Source organism: Coregonus clupeaformis, unplaced genomic scaffold (assembly GCF_020615455.1).
Source record: "Coregonus clupeaformis isolate EN_2021a unplaced genomic scaffold, ASM2061545v1 scaf0008, whole genome shotgun sequence".
Classification (NCBI taxonomy): Eukaryota; Metazoa; Chordata; class Actinopteri; order Salmoniformes; family Salmonidae; genus Coregonus; species Coregonus clupeaformis.
Window position 1 is genome coordinate 637,501 of NW_025533463.1, and position 22,417 is coordinate 659,917.

Sequence of the window (22,417 nt, forward strand, 5' to 3'; positions counted from 1 at the left end):
ACATAGGAATGTTCTATGTTCTCCACAAGTTCAATATACTACTGGCCACTACTCCAGTGGTTCCAAACCTGGGGTACATGTACCCCTATGCAGAGGTACTACAGGGGTATTTGACAGAAAGGGGAGGGGGAAATCATCAATGACTAGACTTACTGAAATGTTACAGTAAAACCCACAGTATTAGATAGATTTACATGGGAGGCACTAATTGCAGCTCTTTGACCCCTTTTCTTATTGTATGTTATATTCTTCAAAATAAGGATTATAATGATAATTGCATCATACAGTAAGCTGCAGTTTTTAGGCGAAATGTTGAAGTCAGATAAATCAAATACTTCCATACCTGGATTACCTGGATACACAAATCAGGTAAAGTGGGTACTGAAGCCAAAAAAGTTTGGGAACCACTGCTTAATTGTAAAAATGTTATAATGATGGACAACCAGTAACTGACTTACATGTACATACTGGTACCGCAGCTCTTTCACTCTATCAGAGTTCCTCTCAAATGGTACCCTGTAAATTTGCTTCATTGTCATCTGATGCTTCTTCAATATCCGGTCTATTGTGGAGATGCTTATAGAGTTGACATTTTGGAATATGGCATTGTCTTGTAGGATTGCAGCGCGGATCTGTCTCAATGTGATGGCATTATTTGCCATCACCATGTTACAGATCTCTTGTTCTTGTTGTTCATTGAGAAGTTTTCCTCTGCCACCTGTGCAAGGTTGTCGTCCAATCCTAGATATAGAAGTCAAAGGACAACACTCCATTCGTAATGTATACCTTATGTATTCCTTACAGAATGAGTTACCTATGTAATTATATTGTTGTTTTACTTACAGTAACTTTACCACAATTCTAATGCATCACTGCACAGTGACTGGAATACTACTGTAAACTGTATCATCAATACTGTAGAAAATAAACTATTCCATAGTTTATTTTCTCCAATGTTTTTCTTGTCATTTTTAGTATCATAACATCCCATTGAGGTAAGATATTACTGTAGGCCTATCACACACACACACTAAATGAATAGGTAAATATGTAAATAAATATATTTCTTGCTCTATGCACAGTGTCCTGTCCTATACAACATATAATTCCATCATTGACTGACTACATACCTGTTTTCCCTGCGAAAGGTTTGGATGATGGAGGAGACTGTTGAGCGAGGCACATTAGGCTGCACTCGGCGACCTGCCTCCGCCATTGTGAGGCCATGGTTGATGACATGGTCTATAATTGTGGCCCGAATTTCATCCGGGACAGCATGGTGTCTTCGTGCTCCTCGGCCTCTTCCCCCTATTCCACCACCACGCACCCCTTACTCCTCCTCCTCCTCTTCTTCTTCTTCCTCTTCCTCGAGCAGGCAGTTGCCCTTGTTCATTTACTTGGCCAGGTGCCTCCATGTTCAGAAATTGTACTGGTCCTGCATGGTCAAGCTCTTTACATACATGTTTGGCAGCATTCACAGTCATGGACAGCACCTGTCAGGTAACTAAACATACTGTTTGATTGGTCATCTGAGATGTGTGAAACTCCTCCTTCGTTAGTCAAGTTCTAGTTTCACCTGACTGTCAATTGCTGTAATAAATTTATCAAATGTTCCAAGGGATTCATATATGGTATTCATGGTATTATGTTCTTGACTAATTTTGACAATTGAACAGACTATTGTGCATGTGATGACTTATACAATGAAATGACGCTGACACGTTTTTGGAGCGAACAACCATTAGACTGAGAATCAACAATCAGTTTAGATCAACAAGATCTATTCACTTGGAAATTGTGCTAAATGTAGGCTACCTGTACTTAATAATTTGCAAAGATGTACTGAGACATTGAGACATGTACTTAGACATTTGCAATTTGATGAAATGAATGAGAAATTCAATTCTGTTGTGAACAATTGCCAAGTGGTTTGGAGGTTTGTCCATGTAGTTTTGAGAATGTAATTTCTGTTTCAAGAAATGAGCCAAACCAATGGAGAAAAACTGTAATACAGGCCACAAATCCAACCTCAATGTGAATCAACCAGCTCTCTCTGACGTCAGAACCAAACTTATGCGCTTAACACATTCAAGAGGGAAAATGATTGCCTTAAACACTGGTAAACGTACACGTATGCATTTATCCATATGTGTTACATGAATATGCATTGTCAATGCTAAAGAGCAGAGAGAACATTACAAGGTTCAAGTCAAGTGTGCGACAAGCAAGCAGGGGACATCAGGAGACATCCGGCAGGAGACTTCCGGTTTTAAGTAGTGTAGTGATTACAGCGGGCTGGAAGAGCCGTGTGCTGTGAGATCAGATGGTCCAGTTAGGCTAAATAAGGCCAAGGTAGTCTATTCTATTCCCTGAGGAGAGGAGAGGAGAGGAGAGGAGAGGAGAGGAGAGGAGAGGAGAGGAGAGGAGAGGAGAGGAGAGGAGAGGAGAGGACAGGAGAGGAGGAGAGGAGAGGAGAGGAGAGGAGAGGAGAGGAGAGGACAGGAGAGGAGAGGAGAGGAGCGGAGAGGAGAGGAGAGGAGAGGAGAGGAGAGGACAGGAGAGGAGAGGAGAGGAGAGGAGAGGAGAGGAGCGGAGCGGAGGCGGAGCGGAGCGGAGCGGAGAGGAGAGCCAATGAGAATAAGACAGAGGAGGAGACTACAGATAGATCAACTGAGAACAGAATGCACACTGCAGTTGCTCTCTCTATCTCTATCTGCCCTCTCACCCTGTGTACGTCCCAAATGGCACCCTATTCCCTATATAGTGCACCAGAGCCTGTTCAAAAGTAGTGCACTATAAATGGAATAGGGTGCCATTCGGGACTCAGGACCTCTGTGCCAACAACACGTATATTTGTGTCACAGCAGCTTCACACTGTCATCCCTAGTGAACCACAGCCTGTAAAGTTGATATAGTATATAGACTATAAATGTCACTAAGCATGCTCCCCAGCCATACTGAACAGTAGCTACAGTATGTGTGGGGGGTTGTGGTGTGTTACGTTCATTCTATGTTGTGGCTGAGTGGGCACAGAAGTGTCATTTGAAACGGCAGGGCCCAGCAGGCGGGCTGTGAGGCGTAGGGAGGGAGGGAGGGAGGGAGGGAGGGAGGGAGGGAGTATAACGCTGCAGCGCACCCCGAGCTCTGTTTGAAAACACTGTGGCACCCTGCCACCGGCTCGCTACGCACAGCCAGCCAATAGGAGCAGAGAGCGAGAGAGAGGCAGAGAGAGAGAGAGAGAGATTGAGAGGCAGAGAGAGAGAGAGATTGAGAGGCAGAGATAGAGAGAGAGAGAGAGAGAGGCATAGAGAGAGAGAGATTTAGAGGCAGAGAGAGAGAGAGAGGCATAGAGAGAGAGAGAGAGAGAGAGAGAGAGAGAGAGAGAAAGAGAGAGAGAAGTTACAGAGAGCTGGTAGTCCCATTCACCAAACTAACAGGTGTGAAACAGGGAAGGGAGTCAGGGGGTACGCTAATCTGGTATAGAGCAGACCTAACTCACTCTATTAAATTAATCAAAACAAGAACATTTTACATTTGGCTAGAAATGTCCTCCTGTGTTCTACCTATGTCCCCCCATACTTTAATGACGAGATCAACCAACCTGGAGGTGACAGCATTCCCTCCCCCATATTCCCCCTAGATTAAACTACGACAACATAACCGACAAAAACGGGTCACAACTCCTGCAGCTCTGTCGTACGCTGGGTATGTACATAGTCAATGGTAGGCTTCGAAGTGACTCCTACGGTAGGTACACCTATAGCTCATCTCTTGGCAGTAGTACTGTAGACTACTTTATCACTGACCTCAACCCAGAGTCTCTCAGAGCGTTCACAGTCAGCCCACTGACACCCCTATCAGATCACAGCAAAATCACAGTCTACTTGAACAGAGCAATAATCAACCATGAGGCATCGAAGATGAACAAACTGCAAACTATTAAGAAATGCTGGAAGGAGGGTAGTGTAGAAACCTACCAAAAAACTATTGGCCAACAACAAATCCAATCCCACATAGACAACTTCCTGGACAAAATGTTTTCCTGCAATAGTGAAGGTGTAAACTTAGCAGTAGGAAGCCTGAACATTATATTTGTCCTATCAGCTAACATATCAAATTTAAATTCATGCAGAAAACCTAAGACAACTAACAACAATGAGAAATGGTTTGATGAAAAACGTAAAATTGAGAAACCTATCCAACCAAAAACACAGAGAACCAGAAAGCCTTAGCTTATGCCTTCACTATGGTGAAACACTAAAACAATACAGAAATACACTACGGAAAAAGAAGGACCAGCATGACAGAAATCAGTTCATTGTGATTGAAGAATCCATAGAATCAAATCACTTCTGGGAAAATTTGAAAACACTAAACAAACAACAGCACGAAGAGCTATCTATCTAAAATGGAGATGTATGGATAAACCACTTCTCCAACCTTTTGGGCCATATAACAAAGAACCAAGAGCAATAACATATACATGATAATTTACTAAACTATCAGCTATTAAAGACTACCAGAACCCACTGGAATCTTGAATTACATTGGATGAGCTACAGGACAAAATACAATCCCTCCGACCCAAAAAGGCATGTGGTGTTTATGGTATGATAAAATATACAGACCACAAATTCAGATGTTCATTCTGAAGCTCTTCAACATTATCCTCAGCTCTGGCATCTTCCCTAATATTTGGAACCAAAGCCTGATCACCCCAATCCACAAAAGTGGAGACAAATTTTACCCCAATTATTACTGTAGAAAATGCCTCAGCAGCAATCTCGGGAAAAATCCTCTTCAGTATCATCAACAGCAGTCTCCAACATTTCCTCAGTGAAAACAATGTCCTGAGCAAATGTCAATTTCGCTTTTTACCAGAATACTGTACGACAGACCACGTATTCACCCTGCACACCCTAATTGACAAACAAACAAACCAAAACAAAGGCAAAGTCTTCTCTTGCTTTGTTGATTTCAAAAAAGCTTTTGACTAAATTTTGCATGAGGGTCTGCTATACAAATTGATGGAAAGCAGTGTTGGGGGAAAGCATATGACATTATAAAGTTAATGTACACAAACAAGAAGTGTGCTGTTAAAATTGGCAAAAAACACACACATTTCTTTCCTCAGGGCCGTGGGGTGAGACAGGGATGCAGCTTGAGCCCCACCCTCTTCAACATATATATAAATGAATTGGCGAGGGCACTAGAACAGTCTGCAGCACCTGGCCTAACCCTACTGGACTCAGAAATCAAATGTCTACTGTTTGCAGATGATCTGATGCTTCTGTCTCCAACCAAGGAGGGCCTACAGCAGCACCTAGATCTTCTGCACAGATTCTGTCAGACCTGGGCCCTGACAGTAAATCTCAGTAAGACAAAAATAATGGTGTTCCAAAAAAATACAAATTCTATCTAGATACTGTTGCCCTAGAGCACACAAAGAATTATACCTACCTCGGCATAAAGATCAACACCACAGGTGACTTCCACAAGGATGTGAACGATCTGAGAGACAAGGCAAGAAGGGCCTTCTATGCCATCAAAAGGAACATAAAACTCAACATCCCAATTAGGATCTGGCAAAAATTACTTCAATCAGTTATCGGACCCATTGGCCTCTATGGTTGTGAGGTCTGGGGTCCACTCACCAACCTAGAATTATACAAAATGGGGCAAACACCTAATTGAGACTCTGCATGCAGAATTCTACAAAAATATACTTTGTGTACAATGCAAACCCCAAACAATGCATGCAGAGCAGAATTAGGACTATACCTGCTAGTTGTTAAATTCTACAACCACCTAAAAGGAAGTGATGCCCACACATTCCCCCACAAAGCCATAACCTACAGAGAGATGAACCTAGAGAACAGTCCCCTCAGCCAGCTGGTTCTAGGGATCTGTTCACAAACACAAACAGAACTCACAGAGCCCCAGGATAGCAACACAATTAGACCCAATCAAATCATGAGAAAGCAAAAAGATAACTATTTGACACACTGGAAAGAATCAACCAAAAAACTGAGCAAATCGGAATGCCATCTGGCCCTAAACAAAGAGTACACAGTGGCAGAATACCTGACCACTGTGACTGACCCCAAATTAAGAAAATCCTTGATTATGTACAGACTCAGTGAGCATAGCCTTGCTATTGAGAAAGGCCGCCGTAGGCAGACCTGGCTCTCAAGAGAAGACAGGCTATGTGCACACTGCCCACAAAATGAGGTGGAAACTGAGCTGCACTTCCTACCCTCCTGCCAAATGTATGACCATATTAGAGACACATATTTCCCTCATATTACACAGATCCACAAAGAATTTGAAAACAAATCAAACATTGATAAACTCCCATATCTGTTAGGTGAAATACCGCAGTGTGCCATCACAGCTGCAAGATTTGTGGCACGTTGCCATGAGAAAAGGGCAACCAGTGAAGAACAAACACCATTGTAAATACAACCCATATTTATGTTTATTTAGTTTCCCATTTGTACTTTAACTATTTGCACATTGTTACAACACTGTATATAGACATAATATGACATTTGAAATGTCTTTATTATTTTAGATTTGTGAGTGTAATGTTTATTCATGTTTCCCTTGTTTATTTCCCTTTTGTTTATTGTCTATTCCGTTTACTTTGGCAATGTAAACATATGTTTCCCATGCCAATAAAGCCCTTTGAATTGAATTGGAATTGAACTGAGAGTGAGAGATTGAGAGGCAGAGAGGGAGAGAGAGAGGGGGGAGGTAAAGATAGAGGCAGAGCGAGGCAGATAGGGAGCGGTAGAGAGACGGAGAGAGAGAGAGGCAGTGGCAGAGGTAGAGAGAGAAATGTGGATAGAGAGATCCAGGAAATGCCTGAGCACAGCACAGCCCCCCCCCCCGCCCATCAGCCAATCACATGGCCTATCAGTCAGCTAATTGATGATATCTCCTTCCCTGCCCTCCCCTCCCTCCCTCCCTCCCCACCTCCAGTCCCCTGTAATTGCAGAGCCAATCATTATTTATGAAATATTGGAGTAACAAACGGCAGCCTAGAGTAGATATTAAGGAGAGGGATGTCTGATGTCAGTCAGAGTTGGATGGGGCAGCCACGTCCCCCTGCGGGCCGCCTGCCCAGCGAGCCTGCCAGCTTGGAGGAGGAAAACCTGCATTCATCACAAAGTGGAAGTATTTACAGCTCCCTCTGACCCACTCACCAATCAGAGAGGGGGGGAACGGCGGTCGCTAGGCGGGTGAAAAACAACTGTGTTTGGGTTTGAGAGAGAGTGACAGAGAGAGAGAGAGACAGAGAGAGAGAGAGAGAGAGAGAGAGAGAGAGAGAGAGAGAGAGAGAGAGAGAGAGAGAGAGAGAGAGAGAGAGAGAGAGAGAGAGAGATAGAGAGAGAGAGACAGAGAGAGAGTGACAGAGAGAGAGAGAGACAGAGAGAGAGAGAGAGAGAGACAGAGATAGAGAGAGAGAGACAGAGAGAGAGAGAGAGAGAGAGAGAGAGAGAGACAGAGAGAGAGAGAGATAGAGAGATAGAGAGAGAGAGACAGAGACAGAGAGAGAGAGAGAGAATGTCAGGACAGCACAACAGCCCTGTATCCTGTATCCTGTAACCTGCAGTCATCACAAAGCCTGGTGAAACGTCTCTGTTTTTTGGATTGTTGTTATAGAGAAACACTCTGGACCAGAACCACTAACATAGAGACACACTCTGGACCAGAACCGCTAACATAGAGACACACTCTGGACCAGAACCACTAACATAGAGACACACTCTGGACCAGAACCACTAACATAGAGACACACTCTGGACCAGAACCACTAACATAGAGACACACTCTGGACCAGGAGGCATTGGAAACGTCCCTGGTCTTTGTGGTTGAATCTGTGTTTGAAATTCACTGCATGACTGAGGGATCTTACAGATAATTGTATGTGTGGAGTACAGAGATGAGGTAGTCATTCACAAATAATGTTAAATGGGCCTCCCGAGTGGCGCAGCGGTCTAAGGAACTGCATCGCCGTGCTAGAGGCGTCACTACAGACCCAGGTTCGATCCCAGGCTGTATCTCCACATCACACATTCTCCACATCACATGTTCTCCACATCTCATGTTCTCCACATCTCCACATCTCATGTTTTTCCAGAACTCCACATCTCATTTTCTCCACATTTCCACATTTCATGTTCTCCACATTTCCACATTTCATGTTCTCCACATCTCCACATCTCATGTTCTCCACATCTCCAAATCACATTCTCCACATCACATGTTCTCCACATCACATGTTCTCCACATCACATATTCTCCACATCACACGTTCTCCACATCACACATTCTCCACATCTCCACATCACATGTTCTCCACATCTCATGTTTTTCCAAAACTCCACATCTCATTTTCTCCACATTTCCACATTTCATGTTCTCCACATTTCCACATCTCATGTTCTCCACATCTCCACATCTCATGTTCTCCACATCTCATGTTCTCCACATCTCCACATCTCATGTTCTCCACATCTCCACATCTCATGTTCTCCACATTTCCACATTTCATGTTCTCCACATTTCCACATCTCATGTTCTCCACATCTCCACATCTCATGTTCTCCACATCTCCACATCACATGTTCTCCACATCACATGTTCTCCAGATCTCCACATCTCCACATCACACGTATGACAATGCCTCTGAGTTTTCTGTTATTGAAAGAGACCTTTTCCTTTTATTGACAAAACTGTTGTCTGTGTGTGTTTCAGAACACCCTGGAGTCCTGTAACATCTGCAGTAAACCCATCATGGAGCGGATCCTGCGGGCCACAGGGAAGGCCTACCACCCACACTGCTTCACCTGTGTGGTGTGCCAACGCAGCCTGGACGGCATACCCTTCACTGTGGACGCTGCCAACCACATACACTGCATCGAGGACTTCCACAAGTAAGGGGGGCTGCCGCAAACACAAACTCACACAGAGGGACACACACACACCCAAGGATGTTGATTTTATTGGCTAATAAATAGCCTGTACATTAACCCCCAGTTATGAAGAGAAACAGAAGTAAAAACGGCTAACCTCACGTTCAGAAAGTGAATGAGTCTTGTGTTGTGACTGTAAAAAAAAACCTGATGGTTAACTCCTCATGACAAACGCTTCGGTTTTTTCAGGGGAAACGGAAGTTAGGTTGAAAATACTGTATCCCTGAAAACCGGAAATATTCACTTTCTACCAACTCCACTTAAGGGGGGGACAAGCCTGAATTCAACAAAGCAGTCTTTGTTCGCGTTTCCCTGCTCAGACGTTGCACGCATCAACCAATGGTTATGTGCCACGTCATGGTCTGTGTCATCGACTGACAGATTGCTGTAACATATGATGTGGTTAGCTGATAGGTTAAATACCTATCCAGGTGTTGTAATATTTGGCATACGTCAGCAACGCCTGGGCAGAGGATTGCACCCTTTGTGTTGACGAACAGATGAGGCTGTTTTCACCAACCCACCACCCACCTCACTTCCTGCTTCTGACCAATCACAAAGCCACCACCCACCTCAATTCTTGGTTCTGAGCCAATCACAAAGCCACCACCCGCCTCACTTCCTGGTTCTGAGCCAATCACCAAGCCACCACCCACCTCACTTCCTCCTTCACTTCTTGCTTCTGAGCCATTCATTAGGCCTCACCTCCAATCACCTGATAGGAGCTGTCTTCACTTCCTCATGGGTCTTCTTGTTAGAGAGACCTATTCCACCTGTAGGTGTTCCCTATATGACTTTATTTCAGTGACCTGAAGTTAGAATATCAGTAGTTGAATACACAGTTTATTTGTATTAAAATGTACATTGAAATGTTTTCTCTCTCTCTCTCTCTCTCTCTCTCTCTCTCTCTCTCTCTCTCTCTCTCTCTCTCTCTCTCTCTCTCTCTCTCTCTCTCTCTCTCTCTCTCTCTCTCTCTCTCTCTCTCTCTCACAAACTCTCTCTCTCGCTCTCTCTCTCTCACTCTCTCTCTCTCTCTCACACTCTCTCTCTCCCTCCCCTCTGTCTCTCTCCCCCTCTCCTCTGTCTCTCTTCCCCTCATCTCTCTCTCTCCACCTCCCCCGTCTCTCTCTCCTCTCTCTCCCCCTCCCCTCTCTCTCTCCACCTCCCCCGTCTCTCTCTCCTCTCTCTCCCCTCCCCTCTCTCTCCACCTCCCCCGTCTCTCTCTCCTCTCTCTCCCCCTCCCCTCTCTCTCTCCACCTCCCCCGTCTCTCTCTCCTCTCTCTCCCCCTCCCCTCTCTCTCTCCACCTCCCCGTCTCTCTCTCCTCTCTCTCCCCCTCCCCTCTCTCTCTCCCCCTCCCCCCGTCTCTCTCTCCTCTCTCTCCCCTTCCCCTCTCTCTCTCCACCTCCCCCCGTCTCTCTCTCCTCTCTCTCCCCCTCCCTCTCTCTCTCCCCCTCCCCTCTGTCTCTCCCCTCTGTCTCTCCCCTCCTCCCCATTAGGAAGTTTGCCCCTCGTTGCTGTGTGTGTTCTGAGCCCATCATGCCAGCTCCAGGCCAGGAGGAGACTGTTCGTATCGTGGCCTTGGACCGAGACTTCCACGTGCAGTGTTACCGCTGTGAGGTATGTATCTACTTTACAGTGTTACCACTGTGAGGTGTGTATCTACTTTACAGTGTTACCGCTGTGAGGTATGTATCTACTTTACAGTGTTACCACTGTGAGGTGTGTATCTACTTTACAGTGTTACCACAGTTAGGTGTGTATCTACTTTACAGTGTTACCGCTGTGAGGTATGTATCTACTTTACAGTGTTACCACTGTGAGGTGTGTATCTACTTTACAGTGTTACCACTGTTAGGTGTGTATCTACTTTACAGTGTTACCACTGTTAGGTGTGTATCTACTTTACAGTGTTACCACTGTGAGGTATGTATCTACTTTACAGTGTTACCACTGTGAGGTGTGTATCTACTTTACAGTGTTACCGCTGTGAGGTATGTATCTACTTTACAGTGTTACCACTGTGAGGTGTGTATCTACTTTACAGTGTTACCACTGTGAGGTGTGTATCTACTTTACAGTGTTACCACTGTGAGGTGTGTATCTACTTTACAGTGTTACCACTGTGAGGTGTGTATCTACTTTACAGTGTTACCACTGTGAGGTGTGTATCTACTTTACAGTGTTACCACTGTTAGGTGTGTATCTACTTTACAGTGTTACCACTGTGAGGTATGTATCTACTTTACAGTGTTACCACTGTGAGGTGTGTATCTACTTTACAGTGTTACCACTGTGAGGTGTGTATCTACTTTACAGTGTTACCACTGTGAGGTGTGTATATACAGTGTTACCGCTGTGAGGTATGTATCTACTTTACAGTGTTACCACTGTGAGGTGTGTATATACTTTACAGTGTTACCACTGTGAGGTGTGTATCTACTTTACAGTGTTACCGCTGTGAGGTGTGTATATACAGTGTTACCACTGTGAAATGTGTGTATCTACTTTACAGTGTTACCGCTGTGAGGTGTGTATCTACTTTACAGTGTTACCACTGTGAGGTGTGTATCTACTTTACAGTGTTACCACTGTGAGGTATGTATCTACTTTACAGTGTTACCACTGTGAGGTGTGTATCTACTTTACAGTGTTCCCACTGTGAGGTGTGTATCTACTTTACAGTGTTACCACTGTGAGGTATGTATCTACTTTACAGTGTTACCACTGTGAAATGTGTGTATCCACTTTACAGTGTTACCACTGTGAGGTGTGTATATACAGTGTTACCACTGTGAGGTGTGTATCTACTTTACAGTGTTACCACTGTGAGGTGTGTATCTACTTTACAGTGTTACCACTGTGAGGTATGTATCTACTTTACAGTGTTACCACTGTGAAATGTGTGTATCCACTTTACAGTGTTACCACTGTGAGGTGTGTATATACAGTGTTACCACTGTGAGGTGTGTATCTACTTTACAGTGTTACCACTGTGAGGTGTGTATCTACTTTACAGTGTTACCGCTGTGAGGTGTGTATCTACTTTACAGTGTTACCACTGTGAGGTGTGTATATACTTTACAGTGTTACCACTGTGAGGTATGTATCTACTTTACAGTGTTACCACTGTGAGGTATGTATCTACTTTACAGTGTTACCACTGTGAGGTATGTATTTACTTTACAGTGTTACCACTGTGAGGTATGTATCTACTTTACAGTGTTACCACTGTGAGGTGTGTATCTACTTTACAGTGTTACCACTGTGAGGTGTGTATATACAGTGTTACCACTGTGAGGTGTGTATCTACTTTACAGTGTTACCACTGTGAGGTGTGTATCTACTTTACAGTGTTACCACTGTGAGGTGTGTATCTACTTTACAGTGTTACCGCTGTTAGGTGTGTATCTACAGTGTTACCACTGTGAGGTGTCTATCTACAGTGTTACCGCTGTGAGGTGTGTATCTACTTTACAGTGTTACCACTGTGAGGTGTGTATATACAGTGTAACCACTGTGAGGTGTGTATCTACTTTACAGTGTTACCACTGTGAGGTTTGTATCTACTTTACAGTGTTACCACTGTGAGGTATGTATCTACTTTACAGTGTTACCACTGTGAAATGTGTGTATCCACTTTACAGTGTTACCACTGTGAGGTGTGTATATACAGTGTTACCACTGTGAGGTGTGTATCTACTTTACAGTGTTACCACTGTGAGGTGTGTATCTACTTTACAGTGTTACCACTGTGAGGTGTGTATCTACTTTACAGTGTTACCGCTGTGAGGTGTGTATCTACTTTACAGTGTTACCACTGTGAGGTGTGTATATACTTTACAGTGTTACCACTGTGAGGTGTGTATCTACTTTACAGTGTTACCACTGTGAGGTGTGTATCTACTTTACACTGTTACCACTGTGAGGTGTGTATCTACTTTACAGTGTTACCACTGTGAGGTGTGTATATACAGTGTTACCACTGTGAGGTATGTATCTACTTTACAGTGTTACCACTGTGAGGTATGTATCTACTTTACAGTGTTACCACTGTGAGGTGTGTATCTACTTTACAGTGTTACCACTGTGAGGTGTGTATATACAGTGTTACCACTGTGAGGTGTGTATCTACTTTACAGTGTTACCACTGTGAGGTGTGTATCTACTTTACAGTGTTACCACTGTGAGGTATGTATCTACTTTACAGTGTTACCACTGTGAGGTGTGTATCTACTTTACAGTGTTACCGCTGTGAGGTGTGTATCTACAGTGTTACCACTGTGAGGTGTGTATCTACAGTGTTACCGCTGTGAGGTGTGTATCTACTTTACAGTGTTACCACTGTGAGGTGTGTATATACAGTGTAACCACTGTGAGGTGTGTATCTACTTTACAGTGTTACTGCTGTGAGGTGTGTATCTACTTTACAGTGTTACCACTGTGAGGTGTGTATCTACTTTACAGTGTTACCACTGTGAGGTATGTATCTACTTTACAGTGTTACCACTGTGAGGTATGTATCTACTTTACAGTGTTACCACTGTGAGGTGTGTATCTACTTTACAGTGTTACCACTGTGAGGTGTGTATCTACTTTACAGTGTTACCACTGTGAGGTGTGTATCTACTTTACAGTGTTACCACTGTGAGGTGTGTATCTACTTTACAGTGTTACCACTGTGAGGTATGTATATACTTTACAGTGTTACCACTGTGAGGTGTGTATCTACTTTACAGTGTTACCACTGTGAGGTGTGTATCTACTTTACAGTGTTACCACTGTGAGGTGTGTATATACAGTGTTACCACTGTGAGGTATGTATCTACTTTACAGTGTTACCACTGTGAGGTATGTATCTACTTTACAGTGTTACCACTGTGAGGTGTGTATCTACTTTACAGTGTTACCACTGTGAGGTGTGTATATACAGTGTTACCACTGTGAGGTGTGTATCTACTTTACAGTGTTACCACTGTGAGGTGTGTATCTACTTTACAGTGTTACCACTGTGAGGTGTGTATCTACTTTACAGTGTTACCACTGTGAGGTGTGTATCTACTTTACAGTGTTACCGCTGTGAGGTGTGTATCTACAGTGTTACCACTGTGAGGTGTGTATCTACAGTGTTACCGCTGTGAGGTGTGTATCTACTTTACAGTGTTACCACTGTGAGGTGTGTATATACAGTGTAACCACTGTGAGGTGTGTATCTACTTTACAGTGTTACTGCTGTGAGGTGTGTATCTACTTTACAGTGTTACCACTGTGTGGTGTGTATCTACTTTACAGTGTTACCACTGTGAGGTGTGTATCTACTTTACAGTGTTACCACTGTGAGGTGTGTATCTACTTTACAGTGTTACCACTGTGAGGTATGTATCTACTTTACAGTGTTACCACTGTGAGGTATGTATCTACTTTACAGTGTTACCACTGTGAGGTGTGTATCTAATTTACAGTGTTACCACTGTGAGGTGTGTATCTACTTTACAGTGTTACCACTGTGAGGTGTGTATCTACTTTACAGTGTTACCACTGTGAGGTGTGTATATACAGTGTTACCACTGTGAGGTGTGTATCTACTTTACAGTGTTACCACTGTGAGGTGTGTATCTACTTTACAGTGTTACCACTGTGAGGTGTGTATCTACTTTACAGTGTTACCACTGTGAGGTGTCTATCTACTTTACAGTGTTACCACTGTGAGGTGTGTATCTACTTTACAGTGTTACCACTGTGAGGTATGTATCTACTTTACAGTGTTACCACTGTGAGGTGTGTATCTACTTTACAGTGTTACCACTGTGAGGTGTGTATCTACTTTACAGTGTTACCACTGTGAGGTGTGTATCTACTTTACAGTGTTACCACTGTGAGGTGTGTATATACAGTGTTACCACTGTGAGGTGTGTATCTACTTTACAGTGTTACCACTGTGAGGTGTGTATCTACTTTACATTGTTACCACTGTGAGGTGTGTATATACTTTACAGTGTTACCACTGTGAGGTATGTATCTACTTTACAGTGTTACCACTGTGAGGTGTGTATCTACTTTACAGTGTTACCACTGTGGGGTGTGTATCTACTTTACAGTGTTACCACTGTGATGTGTGTATCTACTTTACAGTGTTACCACTGTGAGGTGTGTATCTACTTTACAGTGTTACCACTGTGAGGTGTGTATCTACTTTACAGTGTTACCACTGTGAGGTGTGTATCTACTTTACAGTGTTACCACTGTGAGGTGTGTATCTACTTTACAGTGTTACCGCTGTGAGGTGTGTATCTACTTTACAGTGTTACCACTGTGAGGTGTGTATCTACTTTACAGTGTTACCACTGTGAGGTGTGTATCTACTTTACAGTGTTACCACTGTGAGGTGTGTATCTACTTTACAGTGTTACCACTGTGAGGTGTGTATCTACTTTACAGTGTTACCACTGTGAGGTGTGTATATACAGTGTTACCACTGTGAGGTGTGTATCTACTTTACAGTGTTACCACTGTGAGGTGTGTATCTACTTTACAGTGTTACCACTGTGAGGTGTGTATCTACTTTACAGTGTTACCACTGTGAGGTGTCTATCTACTTTACAGTGTTACCACTGTGAGGTGTGTATCTACTTTACAGTGTTACCACTGTGAGGTATGTATCTACTTTACAGTGTTACCACTGTGAGGTGTGTATCTACTTTACAGTGTTACCACTGTGAGGTGTGTATCTACTTTACAGTGTTACCACTGTGAGGTGTGTATCTACTTTACAGTGTTACCACTGTGAGGTGTGTATATACAGTGTTACCACTGTGAGGTGTGTATCTACTTTACAGTGTTACCACTGTGAGGTGTGTATCTACTTTACATTGTTACCACTGTGAGGTGTGTATATACTTTACAGTGTTACCACTGTGAGGTATGTATCTACTTTACAGTGTTACCACTGTGAGGTGTGTATCTACTTTACAGTGTTACCACTGTGGGGTGTGTATCTACTTTACAGTGTTACCACTGTGATGTGTGTATCTACTTTACAGTGTTACCACTGTGAGGTGTGTATCTACTTTACAGTGTTACCACTGTGAGGTGTGTATCTACTTTACAGTGTTACCACTGTGAGGTGTGTATCTACTTTACAGTGTTACCACTGTGAGGTGTGTATCTACTTTACAGTGTTACCGCTGTGAGGTGTGTATCTACTTTACAGTGTTACCACTGTGAGGTGTGTATCTACTTTACAGTGTTACCACTGTGAGGTGTGTATCTACTTTACAGTGTTACCACTGTGAGGTGTGTCTCTACTTTACAGTGTTACCACTGTGAGGTGTGTGTTTGTATGTTCCTACTGTATGTACTATGTCCGTATGTCCTAACCCCCATGTATAATGTATGATAATGTCCTAACCTCCATGTATAATGTGTGATAATGTCCTAGCCTCCATATACAGTGCCTTCGGAAAGACCCCTTGACTTTTTCCACATTTTGTTACGTTACAGCCTTATTATAAAATGGATTAAATAAAACAAAATCCTCATCAATCTACACACAATACCCCATAATGACAAAGCGAAAACAGGTTTAAAGAAAACATAAATACCTTATTTACATAAGTATTCAGACCCTTTGCAATGAGACTCGAAATTGAGCTAATGGGGAATCCTGTTTCCATTGGTCATCCTTGAGATGTTTCTACAACTTGATTGGAGTCCACCTGTGGTAAATTCAATTGATTGGACATGATTTGGAAAGGCACACACCTGTCTATATAAGGTCCCACCGTTGACAGTGCATGTCAGAGCAAATACCAAGCCATTAGGTCAAATCGATTTGTCCGTAGAGCTCAGAGACAGGATTGTGTCGAGGTACAGATCTGGGGAAGGGTACCAAATCATTTCTGCAGCATTGAAGGTCCCCAAGAACACAGTGGCCTTCATCTTAAATGGAAGAAGTTTGGAACCACCCAGACTCTTTCTAGAGCTGGCCGCCCGGCCAAACTGAGCAATCGGGGGAGAAGGGTCTTGGTCAGGGAGGTGACCAAGAACCCAATGGTCATTCTGACAGAGCTCCAGAGTTCCTCTGTGGAGATGGGAGAACCTTCCAGAAGGACAACCATCTCTGCAGCACTCCACCAATCAGGCCTTTATGGTAGAGTGGCCAGACAGAAGCCACTCCTCAGTAAAAGGCATATGACAGCCCGCTTGGAGTTTGCCAAAAGGCACCTAAAGACTCTCAGACCATGAGAAACAAGATTCTCTGGTCTGATGAAACAAAGATTGAACTCTTTGTCCTGAATGCCAAGCGTCACGTCTGGAGGAAACCTGGCACCATCCCTACGTTGAAGCATGGTGGTGGCAGCATCATGCTGTGGGGATGTTTTTCAGCGGCAGGGACTGGGAGACTAGTCAAGATCGAGGGAAAGATGAACGGAGTGAAGTACAGAGAGATGCTTGATGAAAACCTGCTCCAGAGCGCTCAGTACCTCAGACTGGGGAGAAGGTTCACCTTCCAACAGGACAACGACCCTAAGCACACAGCCAATACAATGCAGGAGTGGCTTCGGGACAAGTCTCTGAATGTCCTTGAGTGGCCCGGACTTGAACCCGATCGAACATCTCTGGAGAGACCTGAAAATAGCTGTGCAGCGACGCTCCCCATCCAACCTGACAGAGCTTGAAAGGATCTGCAGGGAAGAATGGGAGAAACTCCCTAAATACAGGTGTGCCAAGCTTGTAGGGTCATACAGTGAGGGAAAAAAGTATTTGATCCCCTGCTGATTTTGTACGTTTGCACACTGACAAAGACATGATCAGTCTATAATTTTAATGGTAGGTTTATTTGAACAGTGAGAGACAGAATAACAACAAAAAAATCCAGAAAAACGCATGTCAAAAATGTTATAAATTGATTGCATTTTAATGAGGGAAATAAGTATTTGACCCCTCTGCAAAACATGACTTAGTACTTGTTGGCAAAACCCTTGTTGGCAATCACAGAGGTCAGACGTTTCTTATAGTTGGCCACCAGGTTTGCACACATCTCAGGAGGGATTTTGTCCCACTCCTCTTTGCAGATCTTCTCCAAGTCATTAAGGTTTCGAGGCTGACGTTTGGCAACTCGAACCTTCAGCTCCCTCCACAGATTTTCTATGGGATTAAGGTCTGGAGACTGGCTAGGCCACTCCAGGACCTTAATGTGCTTCTTCTAGAGCCACTCCTTTACATTTACATTTTAGTAATTTAGCAGACGCTCTTATCCAGAGCGACTTACAGTTAGTGAGTGCATACATTATTTTTCATACTGGCCCCCCGTGGGAATCGAACCCACAACCCTGGCGTTGCAAACGCCATGCTCTACCAACTGAGCTACATCCCTGCCGGCCATTCCCTCCCCTACCCTGGACGACGCTGGGCCAATTGTGCGCCGCCCCATGGGTCTCCCGGTCCCGGCCGGCAACAACAGAGCCTGGATACGAACCAGGATCTCTAGTGGCACAGCTAGCACTGCGATGCAGTGCCTTAGACCACTGTGCCACTCGGGAGGCCTTAGTTACCTTGGCCGTGTGTTTTGGGTCATTGTCTTGCTGGAATACCCATCCACGACCCATTTTCAATGCCCTGGCTGAGGGAAGGAGGTTCTCACCCAAGATTTGACGGTACATGGCCCCGTCCATCGTCCCTTTGATGCGGTGAAGTTGTCCTGTCCCCTTAGCAGAAAAACACCCCCAAAGCATAATGTTTCCACCTCCATGTTTGACGGTGGGGATGGTGTTCTTGGGGTCATAGGCAGAATTCCTCCTCCTCCAAACACGGCGAGTTGAGTTGATGCCAAAGAGCTCGATTTTGGTCTCATCTGACCACAACACTTTCACCCAGTTCTCCTCTGAATCATTCAGATGTTCATTGGCAAACTTCAGACGGCCCTGTATATGTGCTTTCTTGAGCAGAGGGACCTTGCGGGCGCTGCAGGATTTCAGTTCTTCACGGCGTAGTGTGTTACCAATTGTTTTCTTGGTGACTATGGTCCCAGCTGCCTTGAGATCATTGACAAGATCCTCCCGTGTAGTTCTGGGCTGATTCCTCACCGTTCTCATGATCATTGCAACTCCACGAGGTGAGATCTTGCATGGAGCCCCAGGCCGAGGGAGATTGACAGTTCTTTTGTGTTTCTTCCATTTGCGAATAAACGCACCAACTGTTGTCACCTTCTCACCAAGCTGCTTGGCGATGGTCTTGTAGCCCATTCCAGCCTTGTGTAGGTCCCTGACATCCTTGGAGAGGTCTTTGGTCTTGGCCATGGTGGAGAGTTTGGAATCTGATTGATTGATTGCTTCTGTGGACAGGTGTCTTTTATACAGGTAACAAGCTGAGATTAGGAGCACTCCCTTTAAGAGTGTGCTCCTAATCTCAGCTCGTTACGTGTATAAAAGACACATGGGAGCCAGAAATCTTTCTGATTGAGAGGGGGTCAAATACTTATTTCCCTCATCAAAATGCAAGTCAATTTATAACATTTTTGACATGCGTTTTTCTGGATTTTGTTGTTGTTATTCTGTCTCTCACTGTTCAAATAAACCTACCATTAAAATTATAGACTGATCATGTCTTTGTCAGTGGGCAAACTTACAAAATCAGCAAGGGATCAAATACTTTTTTCCCTCACTGTACCTAAGAAGACTCAACAAAGTACTGAGTAAAGGGTCTGAATACTTATGTAAATGGGATATTTCCGTTTTTTTATTTTTCATACATTTGCAAGAATTTCATAAAAATCTGTTTTTGCTTTGTCATTATGGGGTATTGTGTTTAGATTGATGAGGCGGAAAAAACAATTTAATCCATTTTCGAATAAGGCTGTAACGTAACAAAATGTGGAAAAAGTCAAGGGGTCTGAATACTTTCCGAAGGCACTGTATAATGTATGATAATGTCCTAACCTCCATGTATAATGTATGATAATGTCCCCACCTCCATGTATAATGTATGATAAAGCATTGTGGCGGGATCTATTCCCAGCCATCCACTCCAAGCCTAGCCAAGCACAGCTTTGTTCCCTGTGTATATCCAAGCCAAGCACAGCTTTGTTACCTGTGTGTATCCAAGCCAAGCACAGCTTTGTTCCCTGTGTGTTTCCAAGCCAAGCACAGCTTTGTTCCCTGTGTGTTTCCAAGCCAAGCACAGCTTTGTTCCCTGTGTGTTTCCAAGCCAAGCACAGCTTTGTTCCCTGTGTGTATCCAAGCCAAGCACAGCTTTGTTCCCTGTGTGTTTCCAAGCCAAGCACAGCTTTGTTCCCTGTGTGTATCCAAGCCAAGCACAGCTTTGTTCCCTGTGTGTTTCCAAGCCAAGCACAGCTTTGTTCCCTGTGTGTTTCCAAGCCAAGCACAGCTTTGTTCCCTGTGTGTTTCCAAGCCAAGCACAGCTTTGTTCCCTGTGTGTTTCCAAGCCAAGCACAGCTTTGTTCCCTGTGTGTATCCAAGCCAAGCACACAGACTCACAATCTCTGTCTTTGTTCACGTGTTTCAGGACCGTGTGTGTGCGTGCCTGTGTGTAGACATTGTGTGTGTGTGTGTGATGCGCAGGTGTGTGTATCCATATCATGACATTGTGTGTGTGTCTGTGTGTGTGTATGTGTGTGTTTCTGTGTGTCTGTGTGTCTGTGTGTGTGTGTGTGTTTCTGTGTGTCTGTGTGTCTCTCTGTGTGTCTCTCTGTGTGTCTGTGTGTCTCTCTGTGATTGTGTGTCTTGTGTGTGTGTGTGTGTGTGTGTGTGTGTGTGTGTGTGTGTGTGTGTGTGTGTGTGTGTGTGTGTATCTCTCTTCAGGACTGTGGCTCTCTGCTGTCTGAAGGGGACAACCAGGGCTGTTACCCTCTGGACGGCCATGTCCTCTGCAAGAGCTGTAACGCCAGCCGTATCCAGGCCCTGACCGCCAAGTCTACCACCGACCTCTGAACCCCAGATACCCAGATACCCTGCTAGCTGCTCCCCCAGCCCTGCCTTCTGGCTGTCTGGCTGCCCTTCAGACCCCCAGATACCCAGATACCCTGCTAGCTGCTAGCTCTTCAGCCCAACACACACACACACACATACAGAGACATGCATACATTCAGATACACACACACACACATACAGAGACATGCATACATTCAGATACACACACACACACACATACAGAGACATGCACACATTCAGATACACACACACACACACATACAGAGACATACACACATTCAGATACACACACACACACACATACAGAGACATGCACACATTCAGATACACACACACACATACAGAGACATGCACACATTCAGATACACACACACACACATACAGAGACAAACACACATTCAGATACACACACACACATACAGAGACATGCATACATTCAGATACACACACACACACACATACAGAGACATGCACACATTCAGATACACACACACACACACATACAGAGACATACACACATTCAGATACACACACACACACACATACAGAGACATGCATACATTCAGATACACACACACACACATACAGAGACAAACACACATTCAGATACACACACACACATACAGAGACATGCACACATTCAGATACACACACACACATACAGAGACAAACACACATTCAGATACACACGTACACACACATACAGAGACATGCACACATTCAGATACACACACACACATACAGAGACATGCACACATTCAGATACACACACACACATACAGAGACATGCACACATTCAGATACACACGTACACACACATACAGAGACATACACACATTCAGATACACACATACACACACATACAGAGACATGCACACATACAGAGACATACACACATTCAGATACACACACACACATTCAGAGACATGCACACATTCAGATACACACACACACACACATACAGAGACATACACACATTCAGATACACACACACATTCAGATACACACACACACACACATATATATATACACACACACTAAGCCAGCATATGTCTTGCACCTATGAACATAATGAAATATATGAATATTATTAAATTGCTAATAGGGACAAACAACGATGTGATGTCCCTGAAATGTTGACAGTCTCGGTACAATCAGCACTGAAGAGGTGGCCTGATGTCTTGATGTAATAACCTTATAACTGTATTATCATTATTCATGTATAATCTCTAAATTTACATTTTTTTTATTGTAGTCATTTAGCAGACATTGTTATTCAGAGAGACTTACAGTCCAAATAACCTATATTCCACGGCTTCAGCCTTGCGCCTTGTAGTTGATGGAGTCTAATAATAAGTCATTTTAGCGGACGCTCTTATCCAGAGCGACTTACACGAGCAATTAGGGTTAAGTGCCTTGCTCAGGGGCACATCGACAGATTTTTTCACCTAGTCGGCTCGGGGATTAGAACCAGCGAACCTTTCGGTCA

The 22,417-nt window shown here is 44.0% G+C and overlaps 1 protein-coding gene across 1 annotated transcript in view; it reads left to right on the forward strand.

Moving 5' to 3' along the window:
• LOC121534174 (lipoma-preferred partner homolog) overlaps positions 1-21,116 on the forward strand; it is a 421,644-nt gene extending 400,528 nt beyond the window's left edge. The window contains exons 13-15 of the mRNA XM_041840707.2: positions 8,764-8,942; positions 10,480-10,600; positions 20,800-21,116. Of these exons, the coding sequence (XP_041696641.1) occupies positions 8,764-8,942; positions 10,480-10,600; positions 20,800-20,928 (429 nt within the window). The 3' untranslated portion in view covers positions 20,929-21,116. The remainder of the gene's footprint in view (positions 1-8,763; positions 8,943-10,479; positions 10,601-20,799) is intronic.
• The last annotated feature ends 1,301 nt before the right edge of the window (positions 21,117-22,417 follow it).